Genomic DNA, 25,814 nt, shown 5'->3' with positions numbered 1-25,814 from the left:
GAACAGATGGCAAAAGAAATTGGCCCAGAGTATCACTATGACAGTACAAATATGGTGGTCAGCAGGAAATACATTGTTCTTCATTTCAACCTTTTCCTAGAAACAGCTCCTGGATGTTGTGAAGCAAAAACAGGTGAGCAGGTGTGGGAAGATTTTATTTCTGGCAAGAGCTGATGGATGGCAAAGGAGAACTCTGAATGTGTTGCTTTCTACTTAATTCCAAAGATGCAATAAGGAAGGTTGGAAATATCTTGAATAATTTTATATTTCTAAAACTTATTATAATTTTGGAAAGGTTACTGGTAGTAAGAATTTAGTACTTTTTATTTTTGCATAAAATGTCTTCTTGAAATTCAAAGCCTAAGCCAGGCGGTGGTGGCACATGCCTTTCCCAGTGCTTAGAAGAGGCAGGCAGATCTCTGAATTCAAGGCCAGCCTGGTATACAGAGTAAGAGGCCTTAGGAGGGGATGACAACTACATGACCTGAAATAAACATGCTTTCCTTATAGTATACCCAGACAATGAAGACAATAAGATTTCTGCAGAAATAGCAGGTTACTGAGAAATCTGCAGGGTCAATGAGATGATGGCTCAGCAGGTAAAGGTCCTCACTGCCAGGCTGATGGATGATCTGAGTCTCATCCCTGGACCTACTAGGCAGGAGAGAACCAGGTGCTGAAAGTTGTCCTCTGACCTCCACACACATGACATAGCATGCATGTACCCCCCACACACACACACTAAATAAACAAACAATAAGAGAAAATATTATTTCATATAGTTCTTCCAGCTTTGGCTTTGCTGAATTTTATAGTACAGCTGTTGTGCTCTCTTGTGCCTACATAGTCACAGATTCAAGGATTTGCTTCTGGGAAGTTCAAAACATCTATTTTGGTTGGTTTTCTTTCTCAAAGATGCATGCTAATGCTGTGCAGGAGCCCACGAAGTGAAACAGGACCACCTTAATCTATTATGTCCTTATAAGGATTATATGTTAGCATTCTTTTTTTTTTTTTATAATTTATTTAACTTTATTTAATGTGCATTGGTGTGAAGACATCAGATCCCAGGGAACTGGTGTTACAGACAGTCGTTAGCTGCCATGTGGGTGCTGGGAATTGAACCTGGGTCCTCTGGAAGAACAGCCAGTGCTCTTAACCACTGAGCCATCTCTCCAGCCCCACATGTTAGCATTCTTAGATGAATCCTTTTTTTTTTTTCCCCCAGCTCTGGCTATCCTGGAACTCACTTTGTAGACCAGGCTGGCCTGGAACTCACAGAGATCTGCCTGCCTCTGCCTCCCTGAGAGTTGGAGATTAAAGGTGTGCACCACCACCACCCTGCTCTAAGAATCCATTCTTTAAGACACACTCTCAACCCTCACTGTGCACACTCAGGCTGCTCTGTCCATGATGCTAACCTGTGGCCCTACAGTAGACTGTTCTTTGTCCCAGGTCTCTTAGTAAGATACTGGTTAGTTCTTCTGGTTAACTGAGTAACATGACTAGTTCTGCAAATTAAACCAAATGTAAGTAGGGATCAGTAGGCATTTAGGGCCTAAGGAAGAATGCTTTCATGGTAGAAATCTGGGAGAATGGAAATGGCAAGGAAGTCACCTTCTCCATTCAAAATGTACACTCGGCTGGGTCACTGGATACCTTGTTTCCTAGTCTATAGGAAGAGGAATACATTTGGCTTGTTTTCTTTGATACTGATATGTAAACTATATTAACATAAGAATTTGCTTTTTATTTGACATGGTCTCATACAGGCCAGGCTAGAGTGCTTAGATTACAGTTATATGCCACCACCATGCCTCACTTTAGAGGAGGAGTTCTATAAAGGGATGGATGGAGCCCCTCTATCTCACTGGGGTAACACTAGAATCTTTTCATTTGTGTAAGCCACTCTCAAGGCAGAGTGAAAGAAAAAGTTAGTCTTTCGGGTAAGGGAATGAATCTGATAGCAAACCTTAAGCAGGCACCTGTGTGTCTGTGTAGGAGCATCAGATGGCCAGCCCTTGCTGCCCTTCCCAATCTGCTGTATCAGTTTCAGACAGAATTCAAATCTCCTGTTTCCAAAGTAATTGGAGCGTAAGCAAGAAGAAGGCTCCTGGTGTAGGAAGGGGAGAGGGCTCTAGCTATGCAGTCAGAAGTGTGGCCGGACACTATCAGGCTCTCCAAACACGGGGCGGAGTAAGGTTCTCGCCTGCTGCCTGTCAGGACACAGATAAGGAAAAGGGCACAGCCGGCGGCTTCCTCCTGCTGTCTCCAAACCATGACTCACAACATGGAGAGCTTTCTAGCTAAGCAATTTAAAGAATCTTTTAATAGTGAAATACCGAATGAGTGCTTTAAGAAAGAAGACTACTGAAGCAGATACGCCAAAAACCATTTTAGAAAACTCTACATCTGCCTATATACCATTGCTAGTGGCTGGATAGATACAGAGGGTTTCATAGTTCTGTTTACTTTAGTAAACAGGAAAGGGTGCCTTAAGGTGGTTCAGTTGGTAGAGTGCTTGCCTAGCATGCACAGAGCCCTGGGCTTGACCTCCGGCACCACACAAAATGGGACAATAGTGGTGCGCACCTGTACTCCCAGTACATGGGAGGTAAAGGAAGATCACAAGTTCAAGGTTATCCTCAGCTAAATAGTGAACTTGAGGCCAGCCTGGACTACATAAAAGCCTGTCTCAGTCAATTGGTAGAAAGGGCAAGAAGGTAAAAATGAAAGGTGTTAGTTAACTTGGTGTGTTTGTGAACAACTCATGACAGACATAGCCTAACATTCCTGGGAATACTATGCTGATGAACATAAGCTTACATTTGCTAAGGATGCCAGTACACCTCCTTAGCAACGGCATGAGTAAACAGTGCTTATGGCACTTAAGAGGCAAAATTCTACAAGTGCAGGGATTCACATACAGCCTTATACTCTCAGGAGCACCCAGAGGCAGGTGACTCTTTCTAGATAGCTACCTTTCTAAGGTGATGGACGTTTCCACAAATCTATACCCTTCCCTGAGTTGTACATTAGTAACCCACTTACTGATGGTTTTATTTTTACCATCTCTCTCATAGAGCATATGACATACTATGGCTGCTTTACCAGAGGACCCAGGTTTAATTCCCAACATCAATGTATAGGCTCACGACCATGTGTAACTCCAATTCCAAGGGATCTGACACCTGATACACATACATACATGCAGGCAAAAACTCATACACATAAAGAAAAATAAATAAATCCTTAAAAAAAAAAAGAAATAGTAGTTGTTAATCTGTCTTCCACATTTTTCCATGATGTGTTCCCTCCTTTGATTTCAATGACTGCAGAACAGATACACACTGGATTTTTGTTTTGTTTTGTTTTTTGTTTTTCGAGACAAGATTTCTCTGTGTAGCTTTGAAGCCTATCCTGGAAATAGCTCTGTAGACCAGGCTGGCCTCGAACTTACAGAGATCCTTTTGCCTCTGCCTCCCAAGAGATGAGATTAAAGGCATGCACTACCACTGCCCCACCAAATAAGTATTTTTGTTTGTTTAATTTACCAAGATGAAACACAGCAAAAGGCACTGTACCCTTAACTGCTCCTCAAGAAGTTGGTTAGGTCATCTGGCTTAGTCACTGACACCCCCTGTGTGACCCAGAGGAGAACCAAGTCCCCCACTGGTCTGCGCCAGTCTGTTAACAGCCACCCAGTCTGTTTTTATTGTCACAGATAAACTCAACTACAGTCTGAGTTGACTAAAATACAAGGAAAGACAAGACCACTCCAATCCCAAAGACTATCAAAGAACTGCTAAAACTACAAGGGGCATCTTGACTGGCAGGACACTGCGTCCGTCCGAAAAGAAACAAGAAACAAGCCTCAGCCGTACTACAGCTATCATCGGACTGCAGCTATCAGCTTTCCAAAGCCACTGACAAGCACCTGACAAAGGCCCCAGGGAACCTTGTTCCCTCTTCCTCAGAAGGTAACATCTGATATACACAGTACTTATAGATAAAGCTAGCTGCTGTGAATCTTGCTAAGAAGGGTACAGTGGCATACCAAATGCTCTGATTAACAGGAACCAAAACATAATATGTGTATGTATTATATTTCCTTCTTGGTTGTTGTTTTTGTTTGTTTGTTTTTTCGAGACAGGGTTTCTCTGTGTAGTTTTGGTGTCTGTCCTGGATCTCGCTCTGTAGACCAGGCTGGCCTCGAACTCACAAAGATCCGCCTGGCTCCCTCCCTCCAACTCTCCTTTCTTGTTCATTTTTATGTATATGAATATTTTGCCTGTACATATGTCTGTGCACCATATGAATTCCTGGTGCTTGCGGAAGTCAGAAGGTGTTGAATCCCCTAGAACAAAGGTTACAAATGGTTGGCAGCCACCATGTGGGTGCTGGGAATCAAATCCAGGTCTTCTGGAAGTATAATCAGTGCTCTTAGCATATGAGCTCTCTCTCCAGACACTCAGCTTGCTTCTTCCCTGCCCCCCACCCCAGTGTGTGTGTGTGTGTGTGTGTGTGTGTGTGTGTGTGTGTGTGTGTATTATTCAGGTGCACTTGTAGATGCATGTGTGTGGAGGCTAGAAGTCAGACACCATCCACCATTTTTTTTTTCTTTAAGACTGGGCTGTCGGGGCTGGAGAGATGGCTCAGAGGTTAAGAGCACTGACTGCTCTTCCAGGGGTCCTGAGTTCAATTCCCAGCACCCACATGGTGGCTCACAACCATCTGTAATGAGATCTGGTGCCCTCTCCTGTATACATAATAAATAAATAAATCTAAAAAAAAAAAAAAAAAAAGACTGGGCTATCTGGCCGTTGAGCCTAGACATCTGCATCTGCCAATCCTAGCATAACACACCTGGCTTTTTATGTGGTGCCCGGAATTGAACTCAGGTCCTCATGCTTGTGTGGCAAGCACTTTACCCACTGAGCCATCTCCCCAGCCCCATCTTGCTTCTTATATTACACAGGGCCACCTGCCTAGACGTGGCATTTCCTGCAGTGAGCTGGGCCCTCCCACATCAATCATTAATCAAAAAAAAATCTCTATAGACCTGCCTACAGACAATCTGATGGAGGCATTTTCTTAACTGAAGTTCCTCTTCCCAAATAACTCTCATATCAAGCTGAAAAAAAAAAAAAAAGCCAAACAAAACAGCCAGGATAATATGTTTATATGCGTGTTTGTGTATGGGTATGTACACATGAATGTGGGTGCACTTGGAAACCAGAGGAGAGACTAATCTCCTGGAGCTGGAATTACAGGCAGTTGTTAGCCACTCCACATGGGAGATGATAACAGAATTGGAGTCCTCTTTGTCTCTCTAGCCCACTATGTATTATATTTCTGCGTGTATCTCTCTTCAACATAAAAGTAAATTCATATTTTGTTTATTATTGCTGTGTGTGATGTGTACATGTACATGTTTGTGGGGGCATACATGTGCCATTGTACATACACTAGTGGCAGTCAAGACATGTCTGTGAAATCTACCTTTACATGGTTCCAGGGATCAACCTCATGTCACCAGTTAGACAAGCACCTTTACCCCCTGAGCCCTCTAGATAACAAACATCTTTCCCACTGACACCACGGTGGGGGGGGGGGGGGGCGGCCCGCGGCGCGGATTTTTTTCTTTTTGAAAAGTGATTTGTGTTTGAAAATAAGCAGAGTTGGGCTAAGAGATGTAGTTCAGTTGGTAGATCGCTTAATTGTACACAGGAAGCCCAGGTTTTGATCCCCAGTACCACATAAACTAGTCATGGAGGCACATGCCTGTGATCCCAGTACTTAGGAGGGGGTCACAGGAGGATGAAGAAAGCAAGGACAGCTTCTGCTACATAGCAAAGTTCTGAGCGGGTCTGGGTTACATAATGAGACCTTCTGCTTTAAATAACAATGGACATGACTAAGAGACCACATTGCATACCTGCTCTGCATCTGCAGATGGCCTAATGAATGTATGAACACATGGAAGAACTTTTAACACTTAAACATTTTCTATCATCAAAGAATTTCTGTCACCAAAGAATCTGTGTTTGAAGCATCATCATCCCAGAATGATGTTCCCCTGAGGGGCAATTCTCAATAATTAAATATCTTGAATGACCTGATATGTCAACACAGAAGAAAATAAAAAAGACAACAGAGAGAAAGGAAAATATTAGAATATATAAGAGATCCCTTCATAAAAATTCTTGAAGTTCAGCCTGCAGGAATAAATTACACTTTGTCTGATATGTTTATACTAAAAATAACCAACAATATTATTCCTGTTGAAAATAAGACCAAGGCAGTACATACTTATTTAACTATCAATAAAAACAATAACCTAATTTTTCAAAGTTTTAAAGAAATTGAGGGATAGCTATTAATCCATGCTACTGCATGATTTTAGAATGTACCACGCCAATTGAAGAATCCAGTATTTGAATTATAATGGGTGTTTCAATATCAAAGCTTGTCACATATGGTGTTATTATTAAATGTCATGTGCTAGTTGCTATTCTGGGTAAGTTGCCTCATTTATTTCATTCATTTATAACTATCATTTACCCTCACAGGAGAATATTTCATAAACAAGAAGTAGAAAGATTTTAGTTGCTTTTGTTTTTGAGATAATGTCTCATGTAGCCCAGGCTGGCCTCAAACTTACTTTGTAGCCAACAATGATTTTTTTGTTGTTTTGTTTTGTTTTGAGACAGGGTTTCTCTGTGTAGCCCTGGCTGTCCTGGAACTCCCTCCCTGGATGAGGCTGGCCTCGAACTCAGAGATCCATCTGCCTCTGCCTCTTGAGTGCTGGGATTAAGGGCGTGCGCCACCACCACCACCGGGCACTAAGGATGATTTGTAATGTCTTATCCTCCTTCTTCCACCTCCTGAGTGCTCAAATTACAGGTATAACATATTCAACATACCCAATTTTATGTGATGCTGGGGATGGAACCCAGGACCTCAAACATGCTAGGCAAGCATTTTACCAAATGAGCTACAGGCCCAGCTCCAAGGAGTAGTTCTGGTAAGTGGCAGTCCTGGGCTAAAACTCATCTAGATATGTTGTGGATATTTATACCTAGCTCCTTCCATGTCCATACACAACCCCTGAAGATTCCTTCAGTCTAAAGTTCCAGGTTGTCACTAACATCATCATCCTTTAAATCCCTAGGAATGACAGTCTGTGCCATTCATAGTGTGAGCTCCAAAAATGACAGGCAGGGCTGGGAGAACAGCTTAGTGGTACATCTACCTCGAAAGAGCAAGGCCCTGGGAACTACCAAGGGGAGAAAAAAAAAAACAAACACCTAATCCAAATGATGCTCAAAGCATACAACAGAACAATTGTATCAGGCAGTGGTGGCGAACACCTTTGATCCTAGTACTTAGGAGGCAGAGGCAGGAGGATCTCTGTAGCCTGGGCTACAAAGGGCATTCAAGACAGACAAGACTACACAAACTTTGTATTGGGGGTTGGGGGCAACGGGGACAAAACCAGAACATCTGTTGTGCTGTGTATGAAGATGCCAGTACTACACAGATACATATTTATCAGTTAGCTCCAGAAGCAGGAAGGGGGAGGTGTGGCACCAAATAGAAAGACTTAGAGAGGCTGGGCATAGTGGTGCACACCTCTAATACCAGCACTAGTGACTCCAACTCAGAAGGATCACCACAAGTTTAAGGCTAGTCTGACCTACCTAAGGAATTTCAGGACAGCTAGGGCTATACAATGACACCTTGTATCAAACAAACTAAACCATACTGTTACCCTAGTAATTAAGGTGATAATCTGGTTGGACTCTGGTTGACAACAGAGAACATAGTTCTGGGGGGCAGGATAGAGCACTGACTAACCACATTTCAAGCGCTAACAGCTGCCTGTGGACAGCAGTGACAACAGGGCTGCAGAATTCTGGAAGGTGTCTGGGTAAAGAACCTCCACAACACAAATACAAAAGCGCACTTTGAAGGATGAAGAAAGCACAGCTGCACGACTGAATTCTAGACAGGTGACAGTGGAGTGTCTCGTCTTAAACCACTTCTCCCGGGAGGCAACCACAAGGACACTGTTGGAAAGGCTCTTCCTTACAAGTCCAAGACTCCAACAAAGGGCTAGGCATTATGGTTCAGGGCTGTAACCCAAGCACTTGGGAAGTGGAGGCTAACAGTTCAGGAGCTCAAGATTAGACTCTGCTACACACTAAATTAGAGGCCAGTCTGGCTGAAAGAGACCTGGTCTCAGTAAAGCAAAGGGGCAGGGGCAAGGGTGGGAGAGATGTTATTATTATTATTATTATTATTATTATTATTATTATTATTATTATTAGCGTTTTATCTTCTTTAAAAAAAATTGCTTCCTGAAGCTGGTTGGTAGTGGCGCACGTCTTTAATTCCAGCACTTGGGAGGCAGAAGCAGGCAGAACTCTGTGAGTTCATGGCCAGTCTGGTCTACAGAGGGAGTTCCAGGACAGTCAGGACCACACAAAGAAACCCTGTCTTGAAAAAAAAAAAAAAAAAAAAAAAAAAGGCTTCCTGGACCAGACAGATGTGTCAGCAGTCAAGAGCACAGGCTACTTTTACAGAGGATCAGGATTAGAATCCCAGGACCCACATGGCTGCTCACAACCATCTCTCCAGCTCTAGAAGATCTAGAGTTCCTCTGGCCTCCAAGGACACCAGGCACACAGGTGGTGCACAAACATACATGCAGGCAAAGCAACCTTAAACATAAAGTAAAGCCTGGCAGTGGTGGCACACACCTTTAATCCCAGCCCTCGGGAGGCAGAGCCAGGCGGATCTCTGTGAGTTCCAAGCCAGCCTCGTCTACAGAGCGAGATCCAGCCAAAACCAAACAGAGAAACCCTGTCTGGGAAAACAAAAAACAAACAAACAAAATAATAGCTTTGTTAGCAAGGGTTAGTGAGACATACCTGCAGCACCTGCAAGCTGAGACAAAGGAATGACGAGTCCCAGATCAATCTGGGCCACATCTCATACCCTGACTCAAAGGGACAAAAGAAAGACAAATACAGCTTCCTTACTAATGGTACAATGTTTTGCAAATGGAAGGAAGTCAGACAGATCATCTAAGAAATCCAGCCCTGCTCAACATCAACAGGTCATAGAAAGTTTACAGAAAGGTAACAATTCTACCACAGAACTATACAGAGGTTTCCAGATGTGTGGTCATTTGTACATCAAACAATTAGCACATCACATGTTCATCATAAACTTGGACTAAAATGTGGGAGACACAGGGAGAAAGAGTCTGTTTGCTCATTTCCAGTTGAGATGCCTATGGGCCTTTCCCAGGTAACAATTTTGAATGAGTCAAAAATTAACTACAGGGACTAAGGACTAGGGTTACCTTTCAATTTAGAGAGCTTGCCTGGAATGCACAAGGCTTTGGGTATAATCCTCAGCACTGGGGGGGGGGGGGGAGGCAAAACAAAACACGGGAACCCCATCATAGTGAAATACAGTTACCACAACTAGCCAAAGAAACAAGCTTTCCATGCTGGTGTTATCACATAAGCCCTGTACATATCAGCACACTGAACAAGCTCTAGCAGGACCACAACTTCTTAAGACCAGCAAACATAACCAGCGTTACAAGCTAGCTCCTACACAGAAACCGCGGGGGTGACAGTACCTATGATTTCTACTGCTTACAAAGTCACAGCTCCCACTCTGTCCGCTTCACTCATAACTGAAGGAAATGCTGAGTTTCAGCTCAGTCTGTGAAACGCTCACCCAAGTTCACAGAACCCTAAATTCTATTCAAATTAAAAATCCCTGAGGAGCCCTGGCGTGATTCTGTCCTGCATGTCTGTTCTGCGGAGCAGTGGGCAGTTCCCTCCGTCCGACTTCTCTCACACCGAAGTGCGCGCCTCCACCTCATGGAAGACTCGATGGACATGGACCTGAGCCCTCTCAGGCCTCAGAACTACCTTTTCGGTTGTGAACTAAAAGCTGACAAGGATTATCACTTTAAGGTGGATAATGATGAGAATGAGCACCAGTTATCACTAAGAACGGTTAGTTTAGGGGCAGGGGCAAAAGACGAATTGCACATCGTAGAGGCAGAAGCAATGAACTATGAAGGCAGTCCAATTAAAGTGACACTGGCAACTTTGAAAATGTCTGTACAACCAACAGTTTCTCTTGGGGGCTTTGAAATTGCACCACCTGTGGTCTTAAGGTTGAAGTGTGGTTCGGGGCCTGTGCACATCAGTGGACAGCACCTAGTAGCTGTAGAGGAAGATGCAGAGTCAGAAGATGAAGATGAGGAGGATGTAAAACTCTTTTTTTTTCCTAGAGCTGAGGACCCAACCCAGGGCCTTGTGCTTGCTAGGCAAGCGCTCTACCACCGAGCTAAATCCCTCACCCCATAAAACTCAAGTATGCCTGGAAAATGATCTGCTCCTGGAGGTGGTAATAAGGTTCTGCAGAAAAAAGCAAAACTTGATGAAGATGATGATGATGATTTTTATAACCAGGAAGCTGAAGAAAAAGTTCCAGTGAAGAAATCTATACAAGATACCCCAGCCAAAAGTGCACAAAAATCAAACCAAAATGGAAAAGACTTAAAACCATCAACACCAAGATCAAAGGGTTAAGAGTCCTTCAAAAGAACAGAAACTCCTAAAACACCAAAAGGAACTAGTTCTGTAGAAGACATTACAGCAAAAATGCAAGCAAGTATAGAACAAGTGCACTGAACAGTCCTGGGCACTACTGGTAAATTAAGCCCAAAGATGGGGAGAGAGGAAAGGAGAAACAAATATGGTGCCTACTGAGTACCATCAACAATCCAGACTGAAGTCTCCTAGTCTCATCTCAATCCCCTTTCCTGATTGGCCATCCATTCCTGCCTTGCACACTGGAAGCAATCTCTTGTTTTCCTAAAGCATTTTTCTTTCACTCTTGTGATGCAGAGAACTTGACTGCTTTCTACACCTGTGCATATGCCTCATCTCTGACCATGTTTTAGTAATACCTTTGTATCCTTAGCTGCTCAATACATTTTTGAATGAAGGAAAAAAAAATCCCTGAGGAAAAAGAAACTTTTGTTTATATAGGTCACCTGGGGAAAAGTTTCCTCTAAGGTTCCCAAAATACATTTTCACCTTTCCGCCCTGCAGTGCCTCTGTAACTCGCAGAGAAGTGAGGTGGGGATAATAAAACCTTCCTATTAAATGTGCCCATGTTTGAATGCAAACCCTGACGCAGTCTTCTTTAACTTCAGTAACTAGTTCAACCCAATGTTAAGAAAAGCACACACAAACCGGGCAGTGGTGGTGCACACCTTTAATCTCAGCACTTGGAAGGGGGGGGGGGGGGCACGCAGATCTCTGTGAGTTCGAGGCCAGCCTGGGCTACAGAGTGAGTTCCAGGAAAGGCTCTAAAGCTATACAGAGAAACCCTGTCTCAAACAAACAAACAAAGAAACAAAAAAACCTTAAAAAACAAACAACAAAACAAACGCACACATTGCAGGGTCTGGTGACACACACTCATAAAATCAGGAGGCTCAAGGAAGAGGATCATGAGTTAAAGGTTGGCCTGGTCTATATAAGCGAGGCCTTGTCTCAGAAAGAAAAGAGACAAACAGGAATGAAGGAAGGGAGAGAGGGGGGAGAAAGGGGGGAGGGAGAGCAAAACAAAGCAAATATATCAATAGTCACAGGACACAAGAGGTCCTGGTTTTTCTAAGCCATCCAGTAAATAACTACATGTATTGCATTAGATTTTGTGCATCTGTAATCAGTAATGCAAACCACAAATACACACAAAGCACATACAGAACACAAGACACCATTATAAATATAAACCAAATGTCAACATTTTGTTAGCATAAAACCACCACTTGAATGAAGCATCTGTAGTTGTTAGAGTTCCTAAACCCACAATTTGCATGAAATAGTTTGCAAATTATGCAATTCCTTACTGCTAACCTAAAATTGCCACACACAATGCTTTGACCTAGTAGTGCAAATGTTGGGGTGAAACACTGGGGATTCAGATGCCTGCACTGCAAAGTATCCCATCATGGAACATGAACTTCAAAGTTCCACACAAATAGTCAATAACACTGGGAGAGAAATCATATGTTACTATAAATATACCTTTATGTTATAACCTGTCTTAATGAGAAAAAGAAATAAAAAAGAAAGGACATGACTGGTCCTGGGTTTCAGTACCAGATAAATGAAAAATAATAATAAAGGAAAGGATATGGCTGCTCCTAGGTATGGTGGAGGAGAAAGTTTATTGTAGATAAAAGGGAAAACACAGTCAGAGGCAGGGACACCTTGGAGAGTCCGAAGAGAACATGGCCAGATTGAGCCAGGCCATGTGAGGACAGGGGGCAGGGAGAGAGAGGAGGAGGAGACCAAGGGACCAGGAAGGTAAAGGTAGACCAAAAGAGAGCAGATAACCAAAACGGCTGGATTATATAGGAAAGGGCAGCTGGGGGAAGAGCAGCCCAGTCCCTGGGCTGGAGAAGTTTAGGGTGGGGGTGGGGTGTACCAGCCTGGAGGGCTCTGAAACAGGTAGGGACTAAGGGATGGCTCAATGGTTAAGAGCACTCACTGGCTGCTCTTCTAGAGGACCTGGGTTCAATTCCTGGTACCCACATGGCAGTTCACACCTGTCTATGACTCCAGTTCCAGGGCTTCTAACACGCTCACACAGACATGCATACAGGCAAAACATCAATGATCATAAAATTAAAAAAAAATCATTTAATCTCAACAATTGAAAGGTAGAGTTAGACAGACTTTTGTGAGTTCCAGGGCAGCCAGGGCTACATTAGAGAAACCCACCCTGTCTTCAAAATAAAAAAGGCGGGGGGAGGGGGCAATTAAGGGCCAACAGTGGGTGGGTAAAAGCACTTGCCACGAAAGCCTGACAACCTGAGTTTTATCCCCGGAACACAACAAAGGAGGAAAAAAAACTAATTCCTGCTGCCGGGCGGTGGTGGCGCACGCCTTTAATCCCAGCACTCGGGAGGCAGAGGCAGGCGGATCTCTGTGAGTTCGAGGCCAGCCTGGGCTACCAAGTGAGTCCCAGGAAAGGCGCAAAGCTACACAGAGAAACCCTGTCTCAAAAAAAAAAAAAAAAAAAAAAAAAAACTAATTCCTCTGACCTCCACATATATACTATGATATGCCTGAATCTGCTCATATATACCCCATATAACACACATAGTAACAATAAATTTTTATTTATTTATTTATCTTATTTATCCTATTTATTTTGGCTTTTTAAGACATAGTTTCCCTGGGTAGCCCTGGCTGTCCTGGAACTCACTCTGTAGACCAGGCTGACCTCAAGCTCACAGAGATCCATCCACCTGTCATGTGGGATGTCTTTCTGTATGCTGTGAATATGTGTTGCTCCCATTGGCTAGTAAGTAAAGTTCTTTTGGCCTATGGCAAGGCAGCTTAGAGGCAGATGGGAAATGCAAGCAGAGAGACAGGAGGAAGGTGGGGAGAGACATCAGCCTGCCACCCAAGGAACAACACGCCAGCTGACTGGTAAAGCCACGGAATACATGGCAAAACATAGATTAATAGAAATGGGTTAATTTAAGATATAAGAGCTAGCTAGTAAGAAGCTAGAGCCATAGGCCATTCAGTTCATAATTAATATAAGCCTCTGTGTGTTTACTTGGGTCTGAGCAGCTGTGAGAACGGACGGGACACAGGAAAACTTCTGACTACAGGTACAGCCACTTGGGAAATTGATTTGGCAGTATCCATTAAAATTTACAATGGCCACCTTAATGTCTCAAATCTACCCTAGAGAAACATTCCTTCATGCAATTCAGACATACAGAAAGAGGCCCCAAAGGACTGGTTTTGATAATAAGAAACAACCAAAATACCCACTGTGCTGAGATCAAAAATGGCACCTTCTGAAATGTCCCCGCCCCAATCTCTAGAAGGTATAGATATGGCAAAGGAGACTTTGCACATGAAGTTATGCTAAGAATGTGGGATGAAGATAATTTGATCATCTAGGGATCAGAAATATCAGTTATGTGCCAGGCATGGTGGCACATTCCCTTAATCCCAGTACTGGAGAGGCAGGAGGATCTCTGTGAGTTCCAGACCAACCTGATCTACATAGTAAGGCTCTGTCTCAAAAAAAAAAAAAAAAAAAAAAAAAGGTAGCAGCCGGGCGGTGGTGGCGCATGCCTTTAGTCCCAGCACTCGGGAGGCAGAGACAGGCAGATCTCTGTGAGTTCGAGGCCAGCCTGGGCTACCAAGTGAGTTTCAGGAAAGGCGCAAAGCTACACAGAGAAACCCTGTCTCGAAAAACCAAAAAAAAAAAAAAGAAAAAAGAAAAAAAAGTAGCAATTTTTTTTTTTATGTAATTCCTGCAGCCTCCTCCTCTCCTTTTGAAATAACCATAGTTGGTCACATGCTGTTATTTACATTCCTTTGGAACTACTGACTAAACATCTTGTGAAGCAGGTATACTCCTTGTGTTCATCCCACAACCACTGATGTAAAGGAAGATGGGAGCAGGAGAGGAAGGAGAAAAGATGCTTTGGGAAACTGATAGTCCTTGCACATAACTGACACACAGGCACCTACAGCCTAGGAAAGAACAGGTACAGGACATCCACCCAGGAGCCATACCCAACAGGGACAGTCAATATGGAAGCCAAGAACACAGACAATCAGAGCTGATTTATTTAGAAAGCGTTTGAACATACAATAGGAGAAAGACTGAAGTGAAGACCAGTTATTACCTCATGCACCTCCCCACACTGTAAATAAGTTGTGAGGCAAGAAAACTGCAGGGGGATTACTTAAAAAAAAAAAAAAAAAAACTCTCTGCTGCTAGAAAAAGAAATATGTAGGTAAGATGGTTTTACTTTCTGTGACCAGCTGATGGATATGCATAAAAGAACTTTCCAGAAACAGCAACATAGTATCTTACTAAAAAATAATAAGATACATTTTCGTTGTGGTGGGGCAGGGAGCACTGAGACACGGTCTCGGCTCTATAGTCCAGGCTGACTAGAACTCATGGCAATCCTGCCTCAGCTTCCCAAGTGCAGGGATTATAAGTATGCATTGCCATGCCCAGCCTGTCTCACTATGTGGCCCAGGCAGGCCTCTGACTTAGAGCAATTCTCCTGAATGCAGGGGTTGTAGTCATGTAGCACCACACCTGAGCAATAGATTTTTTTAATTTGTTTATTTTTGGAGATAGTCTCATGTAGCCCAGGCTAGCTTTAAGCTTGATGTGCAGCCAAGAATGACCTTCAATTTCTGATCCTCCTGTCCCTACTTCCTGAAAGCTAGGATTAAAGAAGAGTGCCACCATGCTGGTTTATGCAGCACTAGGAATAAAACCCAGGGCTTTGTGTGCATGAGGCAAGCCCTCTACCAATGGAGTACATCCCCACACCTGACATTTCTAAAACAAGGGCTATTACTATGTTAAGAACATGAACCCCAGGCTGGAACCAAACAGATTCCAGCCTCTGCTTTGCCCCTGTGATCTCTGATCTCTGCCAGGTTACTTAATTTTATTTACACCGCAGTTTCTGCACTGGGGATGGGGTAGATAACAATAACCAACCTCAGATGGCTTTTGTGGAGATGAAATTCGACAATAGCCATGAAGAATTTCACAAAGGCCTGGCATGAAGTACAATGTGCTATTGCCATAGTGGTGGCAGAAGTGTTGAGAGCGCTGACAAAGACGGTATGCCAAGCCGACTGTGGTGGAGCACACCTGTAACCCCACTGCCGGAACTCTGGAGAGGCAGGAAGACCAAGGTCATCCTCAGCTAAGTTCAAGGCCAGCTGGGGCTATCTATACAAGACCCCATCTCAAAACAACAAGATGTGACTTTCAACCCTTGGCCATACTGCCCCTGACAATCCTCACATCTTCATCCTTACTTCATGCTCTGGCTTGCTGAGCCTTTCATCCAAGTTCACAGAACTCAAGTGACTTGCATCAGTGCTTGATGGCAGCGTGCCAAGAAGAAACTACTAGTGAACGAGGACAGTTTATGCATTATCTCCCCATGCTAAAATCTGGAATTCTAGAAGCTCAGCTCTGAACTCTTCCACAGGGCTAATAGCATCCCAGAACAGACTAACTAAAGCCTGAACCTTGTCCGGAAGGTTCCGTGTGCATGTCACAGCACACAAAGCCTTGGCTGCTTCAGCTGAGCAGCTCCAAACCCAAATGTTCTTCTCTTAAACGGCAAAACAAACAACACACAAAACTCTGCTGCCTTTCACTTCCCAAACAGTACCCAGAACACACTCTGGGCATGTGGAGATTGTGTTTGCTTACTGAAATTTAATTGGCATACAATAAACTGCACATATTTAAACTGTAGGATCTGAGTTGTTTTGACACATATACATATGAACATGAAATGGCACCACAACCAAAACACCCAGCACCTCAGAAGTCTCCTCATGCTCCTCTATCATTCCCCGCCCCCCCCCCCCCAATTCTCCCCGGCCCTCCTCTTTCTCTAAAGGCATTCATCACAGACTAGTCTGTATTTTCTAGAATCTCATACAAACAAAACCTTACAGTGTACGCTGTGTCTGGATTCTAGCACCCAGCATAAACCCATGCCCTAGCAACAGAACATGACTTTGTACTGCTTTTATTCCACTGTATGGATAGTCCATACTTGTTTATCTATTCACCTGTTGGACATTTGGAATGTTTCCAGCTTGAAGCAGTTACAAAATTTACATAAACTTTCATGCTTAAATCTTTGTGTGGGGGCTGGAGAGATGGCTCAGTGGTTAAGGGTTCGTGTTCTTTCAGAGGGCCTGGGTTCAGTCCCCAGCACCACACGATGACTTGCAATCATCTGCAACTCCAGTTCTAGGAGGTATGACGCCCTCTTCAGAGTTCCCCAGGCACTGCACACAGACAACCTCAGACACATAAAGAGAGAAATCTTTAGAATATTTTTAATTAAATAAAGTCTTTTTTTTTTTTAATCAGTCTTGCTAAGGAGAGTGTGTTACTGGCTGAGGGAGGAGAGTAAGTCCTCACAACCACCAACCATGAGAAGCAGGACTCAAGATGGAGTTTAGGAACAGAGTGCTTGCATTCCATGAGCAGTTACAGAAATTGGATTTCATCCCCAGTAACACACAAAAATAAAGAAAAGAAAAATGAGAACCACTCATTTTGAAAATGTTTTAATTTAAAAGAAGTCTCTACCTAGACCAGTGAAATAGCCCTATGGATCAGAGTGTTTGCTGCCAAGCCTGACAACTTGAGTTCAATCCCCATAACCAACCAGTCAAAAGGCAGCTGATTCCCACAAGTTGTCCTCTGACCTCCGCACAAACACCCTAGCATTCAAGTCCACATAAACATAATAGATAGAGCCGGGCGGTGGTGGCCCACGCCTTTAATCCCAGCACTCAGGAGGCAGAGCCAGGCGGATCTCTGTGAGTTGGAGGCCAGCCTGGACTACAGAGCGACATCCAGGACAGACACCAAAACCACACAGAGAAACCCTGTCTCGAAAACACTAAAAACAAACAAATAAGCAAAAAAACCATAATAGATAAATAGATCATACATACATACATAGAGATACATAGATAAATAAATGCAGAAAATTTAACAAATAAACTACAGGGTAAGAAATATTTTGGACACATTGAGAAAATAGCTTTTCTATCAGTGTGTGTGTGTGTGTGTGTGTGTGTGTGTGTGTGTGTATCAGAGAGACAGAGATAGAAAGAGAGATAGAGAGACTTGTTCCCAGGTGGAGTTTATAAAATAAATATGAAACAGTAAATAGCAAACTTTTGGAACTTCAACCAATAAATTATTGATTACTTTCATTTAAAACACTAATGTTCTATGAAATGAAATTTAAGTTTCAATGTATTTGAGTTGTGTATATGTGTATGGTGGGGGGCACTGAATGTGGGGCTTTGTGCTTGCCATGGAAATGCTCTCCCACTGAGCCCCATGAGCTACCACTTCTGAGCCGCAGACTTTTGTCTTTACGTTTATATTTATTCAATGTTTAAATAATAATTTTCTATCAGGAAAAGGGAGGGAGGAAGGGGAGGGTACGAGAGGAGTGAATATGGTCAAAGAGCATTGAATACTTGAAAATGATCTTTGCAGAGCTCATCGCTAGGACAATATACATGCACACTCATGCCCGGTATAACAAAGGCTGGCCTCAATTTCTCTATCCTCTTGCTTCAGCTTCTCAAACGCAGATTACCATGTGTATCACAAAGATAGAAGACAGCTATTTTCAAAGGACAAGAAAAAGGGGAGGGGAGAGATAAGCAAAATACATATGTATGAAATGTCACAATGACATTAATTATCTTGCTTACTAATTTTAAAAGTAATATAAAAAGAATAAGGCCCACTCTGCATTCTTAATTCACTGTGAGACTCAAAGCCCTCACTGCCAAGGCCACACTTCATCAGCATTCCTGACTCCCATCACTCTTCTCTCCCCTCTGCTTTCTGAATAAGGGCTCAGAGCTCCCAACAAGCTAAGGAGTTTCCTCTGAGATGCTTGGCTCCCGATGTCCCCTCTGGATAGGATGCTCTTTGCTCCACAGCCATATGTCACACTCTTGCTTCCTCAGACTCTGCTCAAGGGCCTGCTTGCACTTTCATCTGCCTGCACTTTCCTCTCCAGCCCACTGGATATGATGACATGAAGTCCCATCTCTTGACCTAGCTTACCTTCTCCACAGCACTTTCACTTGTCATCACATACATGTGCACTAGCACACACAGAGGCACATACATGCACACAAGTTGTCCTCCACACCAGTGGGCTCCATATCTTCACATTCAACTAACTGTGGATTGAAATTAATCAGGAAACTGCTGGGCTGGTGACGCACACCTTTAAAACCTGCACTGGGGCCAGGCGGCGGTGGCATATGCCTTTAATCTCAGCACTTGGGATGCAGAGCCAAGGGAATCTCTGTGAGTTCAAGGCCAGCCTGGTCTACAGCGTGAGATCCAGGACAGGCACCAAAACTGCACAGAAAAACCCTGTCTTGAAAAACAAAACAAACAAAAAGCAAAAAACAAAAACAAAACAAAACAAAAAAACCCTACACTGGGCAGGCAGAGGCAGAAGGATCTCTGTGAGTTCAAGGCCTGGTCTACATACTGATACCCAGTCTAAAAAGAAGAGGAGGAAGAGAAATTTCCAAAAAGCAAAACTCAGATTTGCTTTGTAGCCAGTGCCACAGAGAATGCACACAATCACGCGGAGTGATTACACATGGAGTGATGTGTAAGCATCCCCTTTGTAACCTCCCACCACTTCAAAGCTCCTCTCCACAGTGTTCACTGTTAGAACACGTTACCCCTGCCCTGTTTGTGTGCAATGTGACCAGGCACAGGACATACATACACAAGTATTTCTAATCATTATCTCCTAAGCAATGTAACGACTGCCTTCTTGTACTCCATAAAGCAATGACTTATATGTAACTGTACAAAGTCTATGTGCTAAGCTATATGGTTTATACAAGAGCTTCAGCACTGGTGGGTTTGGGTATCCAACAGTTCCTGGGTCCAGTCCAAGGACACTGTGGGGCTGTGATGCAGGATATTTAATATTGCTGTAGTCTACATCTTCATGATGGAATATAAGCTTTTTAGAGAAGAAAGCTTTCATTTCATCCACTGCCATGCCCTCGACACCCAAAACAGTAGACCCCACTTTCTGCTAAAGCCACAAGATACTACTTGCATTATGAAAATACTAATATTGGTGGGCCTGGTTTTTTTTCTTCAAAAACGTATTTATAATATACAAGGAAGAAAATTTACTCCAGATGCTCTGCTCCATTTTATCTCCTGAGATTCTTTTTTTTTAACCTGACACGTAACCTCGCAAAGCACTGAGAGTACAAAGAACACTGGAACCCAGAGGCAGAAGGCCCAGGTCATCTTACTGCCCTAGCTAGACATGGTACACCCACTAAAGCAGAATCCTTCCTGATCAGTTTCTAAAATGAGGGAAACGTCATCTCCAAGGTCCCTTCTGCACTCTAAAATTCTGTGACTCTATAGTCTTATATATTACAGTTGTCCCTCATAAATTATTCAGCTGAGTTCATATTCATTATTCATAATTCAAAATCATTAGTGGAAGAATTCTATAATTATAAAACCCTATGAATAATCCCAGCACTGGGGAGGCAGAGGCAGGCAGATCTATGTGAGTTTGAGGCCAGCCTGGTCTACAGAGGGAGTTCCAGGACAGCCAGGGCTGTTACACTGTCTAGAAAAACAAAAAAACAAAACCCTATGAAGAACACTGCTATTCCTTCAGAATCTACTGGAGAGATCTGGGAGATACTACTTCACAGGCTTGATAGCACCCCAAAAGATACCTTTTAAAACACTGATCAACTCTAATCTTCCTGAAACATGAAAAGAAACAGTTGCTGGACAGGAAACAAAGTGGAGTTAGGAAGGCAGCTCTGTGGGTGGGGCACTCACTCTGCAGCATGAAAACCTGAGCTGAGGGCCGGAGTGACTGCTCGATGGCTAATGGATCCGAGTTCAGATCCCCAGCATCCCTGTGAATTAATTCTAAGTATTAAAAAAACAATTTAAGGCTGAGTGTGGTGTGCACACTTTTAATCTCAGCACTTGGGAGGCAGAGACAAGCAGATCTCTGTGAGTTCCAGGGCAGCCTAGTCTACATAGAGTTCCAGGACAGCCAGGATTACAGAGTGACACTCTGTCTCAAATAAATAAAAAAAAATAAAGATCTTGCACACTTGCTCTGCTCTTTACTTGCTGCAACCACACAATAGATACAACATAACTGTTGCAAATGAGTAACACGATTTAGCTCCTAGAGTCCTTTTAGAATCTAACAGGACAGTACCCGACACAGGGATACAGTTAAGGAGTATTATTAAATAGGTGTGTGGATAGCAGACTACTTGCTTCTCCAGATACTGTAGTCTGGAAAGGAATGAAAACAAAACAGTTCCCCATTACTGCCAATCCCAATATGCACCACTCATTCACATGCTCCTTTTGGAGAGGAATTAACCTAATAGTAGGTCATAGTCTTTCCTTTAAAATGAATCTGCTGGAAATAGCTGACAAATCCACTCAGTATACATACAGTAAACATTTTGAGAACACTAACTGAATAACTCAGTTGTTAAAATAATTCTGCTCCTTCTAATCCGAAAATTCAATTGCACATACATCAAACAGTCTGGGCTCTGGGGAATTTAGGTTAGTCTCCAAGGAACAAAGAGCACCATCCATCCACTTTCCACCTTTACACAGCAGCACCCATTAAATAAAGAGTCCACCATCACACCATCAGAGCCCTGGAGTTTTCAGGCGGTTAACTCAGACACACCTTGCTTTTTATAGAACAAGCCCAAATAAAACATAATTGTATTATGATTCCACGCTAGGAATTCTCTACCAACTTATATATCTTCCATGTTATCGTGGCTAGACTGTAAAATATGTCAATTAAGAGTCACAAACGGAAATTCTGAAGCAACCTCAAAGCCAGACACACAAACACAGCGGACTACATTCGCATCTCAAGCACGTCCCAGAGTCTCGCTGAACGGGATCGGATCTCGGCCGTTTCCAAAGACACACAGTAATGGGATTTTGATCCACTTCTATAAATGTCGACGGTACTGAATGCCAAAGCGCACGAAAAACCGCAAAACACAAAAGATTTCCCCGCACACAGGTCCTCCCGTCTGCGGCGTACCCCAGGGAACCCTCCATGCGACAATACGAATTTCACGACACTCTATGCAGCCTACACCCCAAAAATGTCACCCTACAAAGTGGAGGGGAAGCAGGGTCAACATCCACCTAGCCTGGATGAAAACACGACAGCCAACATTCCTACCTCTAGGCAAACACAAAACTGAGCGTAGTCGGTGGAAAGTTCCCATCCACCATATGCACATTTGATTTCCTTGGGGTGGATGGGGGTGGGGGTGGAACACCACCACTGTTGAGCCTAGCTCATGCACCTGCCACCGCTCCTGAGACTGGGGCTTTTCGGCGACCCCGCAACTCACGCGCGCGCGTGTACACGTACACACACACACACACACACACACACACAGAGGCGCTCACGCACCCTCACACCCGCCCTTGACCCTTCCCAGGCCTCGGCTGCTGCATCCCTTTCTCTCTGCCCACACCGCGCGGGCTTCCCTGACAAAAGCCCGGGTGTCCATCCGAGGCACGGCACAGACAGGTTGCAGGATTGCTTAGGGTGGAGGAAGAAGCCTGGCAGCTGTCACTCGGTCTCCCCAACACACACACACACACACACGCGCGCGCGCGCGCGCGTGCACTCACGCGCCCACAAAAAAAAAAAAAAAAAAAAAATCAACACCAGGGCTGGGGCTGAAAAGAAGCGGAGCGTGTGCAACCGTTCAAAAATACAAAAGGTCTCCGGAGCGCAGCCACCTGGGCGCGCCCGCCAAGGGACTCCCGGCGCGGCGCGTGGGGGGAGGGGAGCGGCGGGGCGGCGGCTGCCGCCGGGGCTCCAGGCCGCGGTCCCCAAGATGCTCCCGGGAGCCCCCCACACACACCTGCCGCCGCCCGAGGTAGCGGGGAGGGCCTCGCTCACCTCCAGGTCGGTGTCGGCTGCCTCCGGGGCGCCGAGGATCTCGCTGGGCAGCTCGGCCAGGTCGGTGACCCGGATAAGCCCGTCGTGCAGAAAGATGGTCTCCTCCTTCACCGAGAGCCACTGCGCCGAGTCCGCGGCCGCCGCCGCCGCCGCCGCCGCCGCCGCCGCGGCAGCCGACGAACCCATGGCGAAGGGAAAGGCGCTGCGGGGACGCCGCCGCCTCAGCAGCCCATGGCCGCCAGCCGCGCCCGCCTCGCCCGCGCGGCACCGCCCTAGGCGTTCCGCGCCGCCATCCCTGCCGCACGCCAAACCCGGCCCGGGAGACCCCCGGCCCCGCCGCCGCCGCCGCCGCTGCCGCCGCCGCCCTGACGAGCAGGATCCGCCTCTGCCGCTCCGCAGCCAACTGTCAGTGAGACGCCATCTTGGGGGCGGGGCTCCCGGCATGCCCCGCGGGGCGGACAATACAGGCCCCGCCCTCCCGCCCGTCTGGCCCCGCCCACCTCCCGGCCGAGCTCTAAACCCACCTACCTGCCAGAGGCTCCAGAGGCGTGACCTCCTGGGCGCCCCGTCCACCCGTGCCATCTGCGGCGCTCTGCGGACCCGAGAGAAGACGACCCGGGTCCCCTTCCCTCCTCCTTGCTCAGGTGTGCACCCGTTGCTCAGGCCAGAGCCTCATTCTGGGAGGATCGCGGAGGGTCAACACGTTTATCGTGTAAATGAGATACGTTCAGTCTCTCATGAAACATTGGGTGTAGTTCAGTCTTAGAGGTCGAGCCTAGCATGGCTGAGGTCCTGGGTTCCATCAACAGCACAGTAAGTAAACAATCAGGCCTGGTGGTGCACACCAGTTCTCCCAGCGCTTGGGAGACAGAAGCATCAGGACCACTGCAAGTTGCAGGCTAGCCTGGTCTACATAGCATGTTTCAGGTCAGCCTGGGCTATGTAGGCCTTGTATCAAAAAAATACATAAGTAGGTATTTAAATAATAATACTAAAGGCTGGCATACGATAGACATTACACACTTAGTCGTGAGAACTTGGTAAAATTCACAGTAAGTGGTGAGTATTTACTGAAAAGGAGAATTCAAAGAAGCAGTTGACATCTGATGAAAATAAAGCACCGATCAACGATGACTGCCATCAGACGAGAGAGGTGGTTAACTGGTCTAAGAACACTGACTGCTCTTCCAGAGGACCAGGGTTCAATTCCCAGCACTTAGAGGGCAACTCATAACCACTGATAACTTCAGGCCCAAGGGACCAGAGCTTGAGTCCCAAGGGATCCGACATCCTCTTCTGGCCTCCAAGATCACTGCACATATGTGGTACAGAGACATTCATGCAGGCAAGCATTCACACACATAAAAATAAAAATAAACTGTAAACAAAAGCAATGCTTTCCTTCTAGTGCCTGGTCTTTAAATAGTGCTCCTTTAGTCAAAATTACAACTTTTGTTATCTACACTGGCATGCACCATTTAAAACGTGTACTTGCTAGGCTTGATGGCTCATGCCTTTAATCCCAGTTCTCAGGAGGCAGAAGCAAGAGGATCTCTGTGAGTTCAAGGCCTGCTAAAGCAACATGGTTGCAAGAGTCAGAAAAAAAAAAATCCAAAAGGATGTGGCTATTCCCCTCATATTCATTCAACAAGTGTTTTATGATTCCTTCCCTATGACCTTGTTCTTGGTGTGGAGTTTTACAGGGACAAGAAAGTCTTCTCTTAGGGAACCCAGATTGATGGGGGAAACAGACAAAAAGCAAGAACACAGGACAGCACAGTGGGCAGTTCAGAAGAGGTCAATGCCATGAAAACACTCTACGAGACAGATGTGATGGAATGCAACAGGCATGTATTCCAATGACATGCTGCATGCTTGGTATGTTTTCAAAAGACTCCAGGTTTCACACCATCACCCCGCAAAGGAGTCTGGAGGTATGCCTGTAACCTTAGCACTCTGAAGACTCAGGATCCACAGTTCAAGGTCATCCTCAGCAACATAACAAATTCAAGGTCAACCTGGGCTAAGTGAGACCCTGTCTCAAATCAGCAACAGCCACAATAATGATAATATGGATCCAAGCACACCATGCCTGTAATCTCAGCGTCTAGGAGGCCAAGACAGGAGGATTGCCATGAATGTGAGGCCAGCCTGAGCTACATAGGGAGACCTGCCTCAAAAAATAAAGCAAGGAGATGGTTCAGTGGGTAAAGTGTTCGCTTTACCTGGATTTGGATCCCCGGCATCCACGTAAAAGCTGGGCCTGGCTGTGTACGGCCCCTTAGCACACACAGGTGTGTTCCCCTCGGGTGGGAACAGGAGGACCCCTGGGGCTCACTGGCCAGCCAGTCTAGCCAAAATTATGAGCTCCAGATTCATGGAGAGACCATGTCTCAAAGAGGTAGGGCTGGAGAGAGGGCTCAGTGCTTAAGAGCACTTCCTGTTCTTACAGAAGACCTGAATTCAGTTCCCAGCACCCACGCTAGACAGCTCACCACTACCTGGAACTCCATGGGCCCCTGCACTCATGTACACATACTCACCCCCCACACACACACACATATACATAATATAGAAAATAATAATATGCCCAGCATGGCGGCACGCACCTTTAATTCTAGCACTTGGGAGGCAGAGGTAATCGGATCTCTGAGTTTGAGGCCAGCCTGGTCTACACAGTAGGTAGTTTCCAGGCCAGCTACACTATGAAGACCTTGTTTCAAAGAAAGAAAGAAGTAACACAGTGAAGAACAATAGAGGAAGACCGCTGACATCAGCGTCCAGCCTCCACAATGCCCACACAATGACTATTTCATCAGATCCCCAGAGAGTCTCCCGGACAGGTAATATATTGTGTTACAGTTTGGATCCGAAGCATCCCCCTAAGGCGAACGTGTTGAAAGCTTGGGGCATAATACAGCTGTGTTTGGAGGTGGAGCTTGAGGAGGCGTTTGCATCAGGAGAGCTCTGACCTCATCAAGGGATTAACCCTTCGACGCCTTCTAACTTAATTGGCGATTGAGTGGGTCCTAGTGGGGAGGTGTGGCAGCAGAAAGCCGTATCTTCTCAGTCCTTCCAACCACCTCCCTCTGTTCTAACCACTGTAAGGTGAGTACCTTCCTCTGCCACCATCTCCCATCACCACGGAGTC

General features: G+C 45.1%; 1 protein-coding gene and 1 pseudogene across 8 annotated transcripts in view; one reads left to right on the top strand and one right to left on the bottom strand.

The window, feature by feature from the left end:
• Hectd4 (HECT domain E3 ubiquitin protein ligase 4) overlaps positions 1 to 23,013 on the bottom strand; it is a 173,616-nt gene extending 150,603 nt beyond the window's left edge. For 7 of the 8 annotated variants that reach the window (XM_076560978.1, XM_076560980.1, XM_076560981.1 and 4 more), the window contains exon 1: positions 22,664 to 22,972. In XM_076560978.1, the coding sequence (XP_076417093.1) occupies positions 22,664 to 22,849 (186 nt within the window). In that variant the 5' untranslated portion in view covers positions 22,850 to 22,972. Of the gene's footprint in view, positions 1 to 22,663 lie in introns of all 8 variants that reach the window. The other variant, XM_076560985.1, reaches the window with a different exon arrangement.
• On the top strand, positions 9,815 to 22,644 carry LOC143270624 (nucleophosmin pseudogene; annotated as a pseudogene).
• Positions 23,014 to 25,814: the final 2,801 nt, after the last annotated feature.

Source organism: Peromyscus maniculatus, chromosome 23 (genome assembly GCF_049852395.1).
Source record: "Peromyscus maniculatus bairdii isolate BWxNUB_F1_BW_parent chromosome 23, HU_Pman_BW_mat_3.1, whole genome shotgun sequence".
NCBI classification, from domain to species: domain Eukaryota; kingdom Metazoa; phylum Chordata; class Mammalia; order Rodentia; family Cricetidae; genus Peromyscus; species Peromyscus maniculatus.
This window is presented reverse-complemented; position numbering and strand designations above follow the sequence as displayed.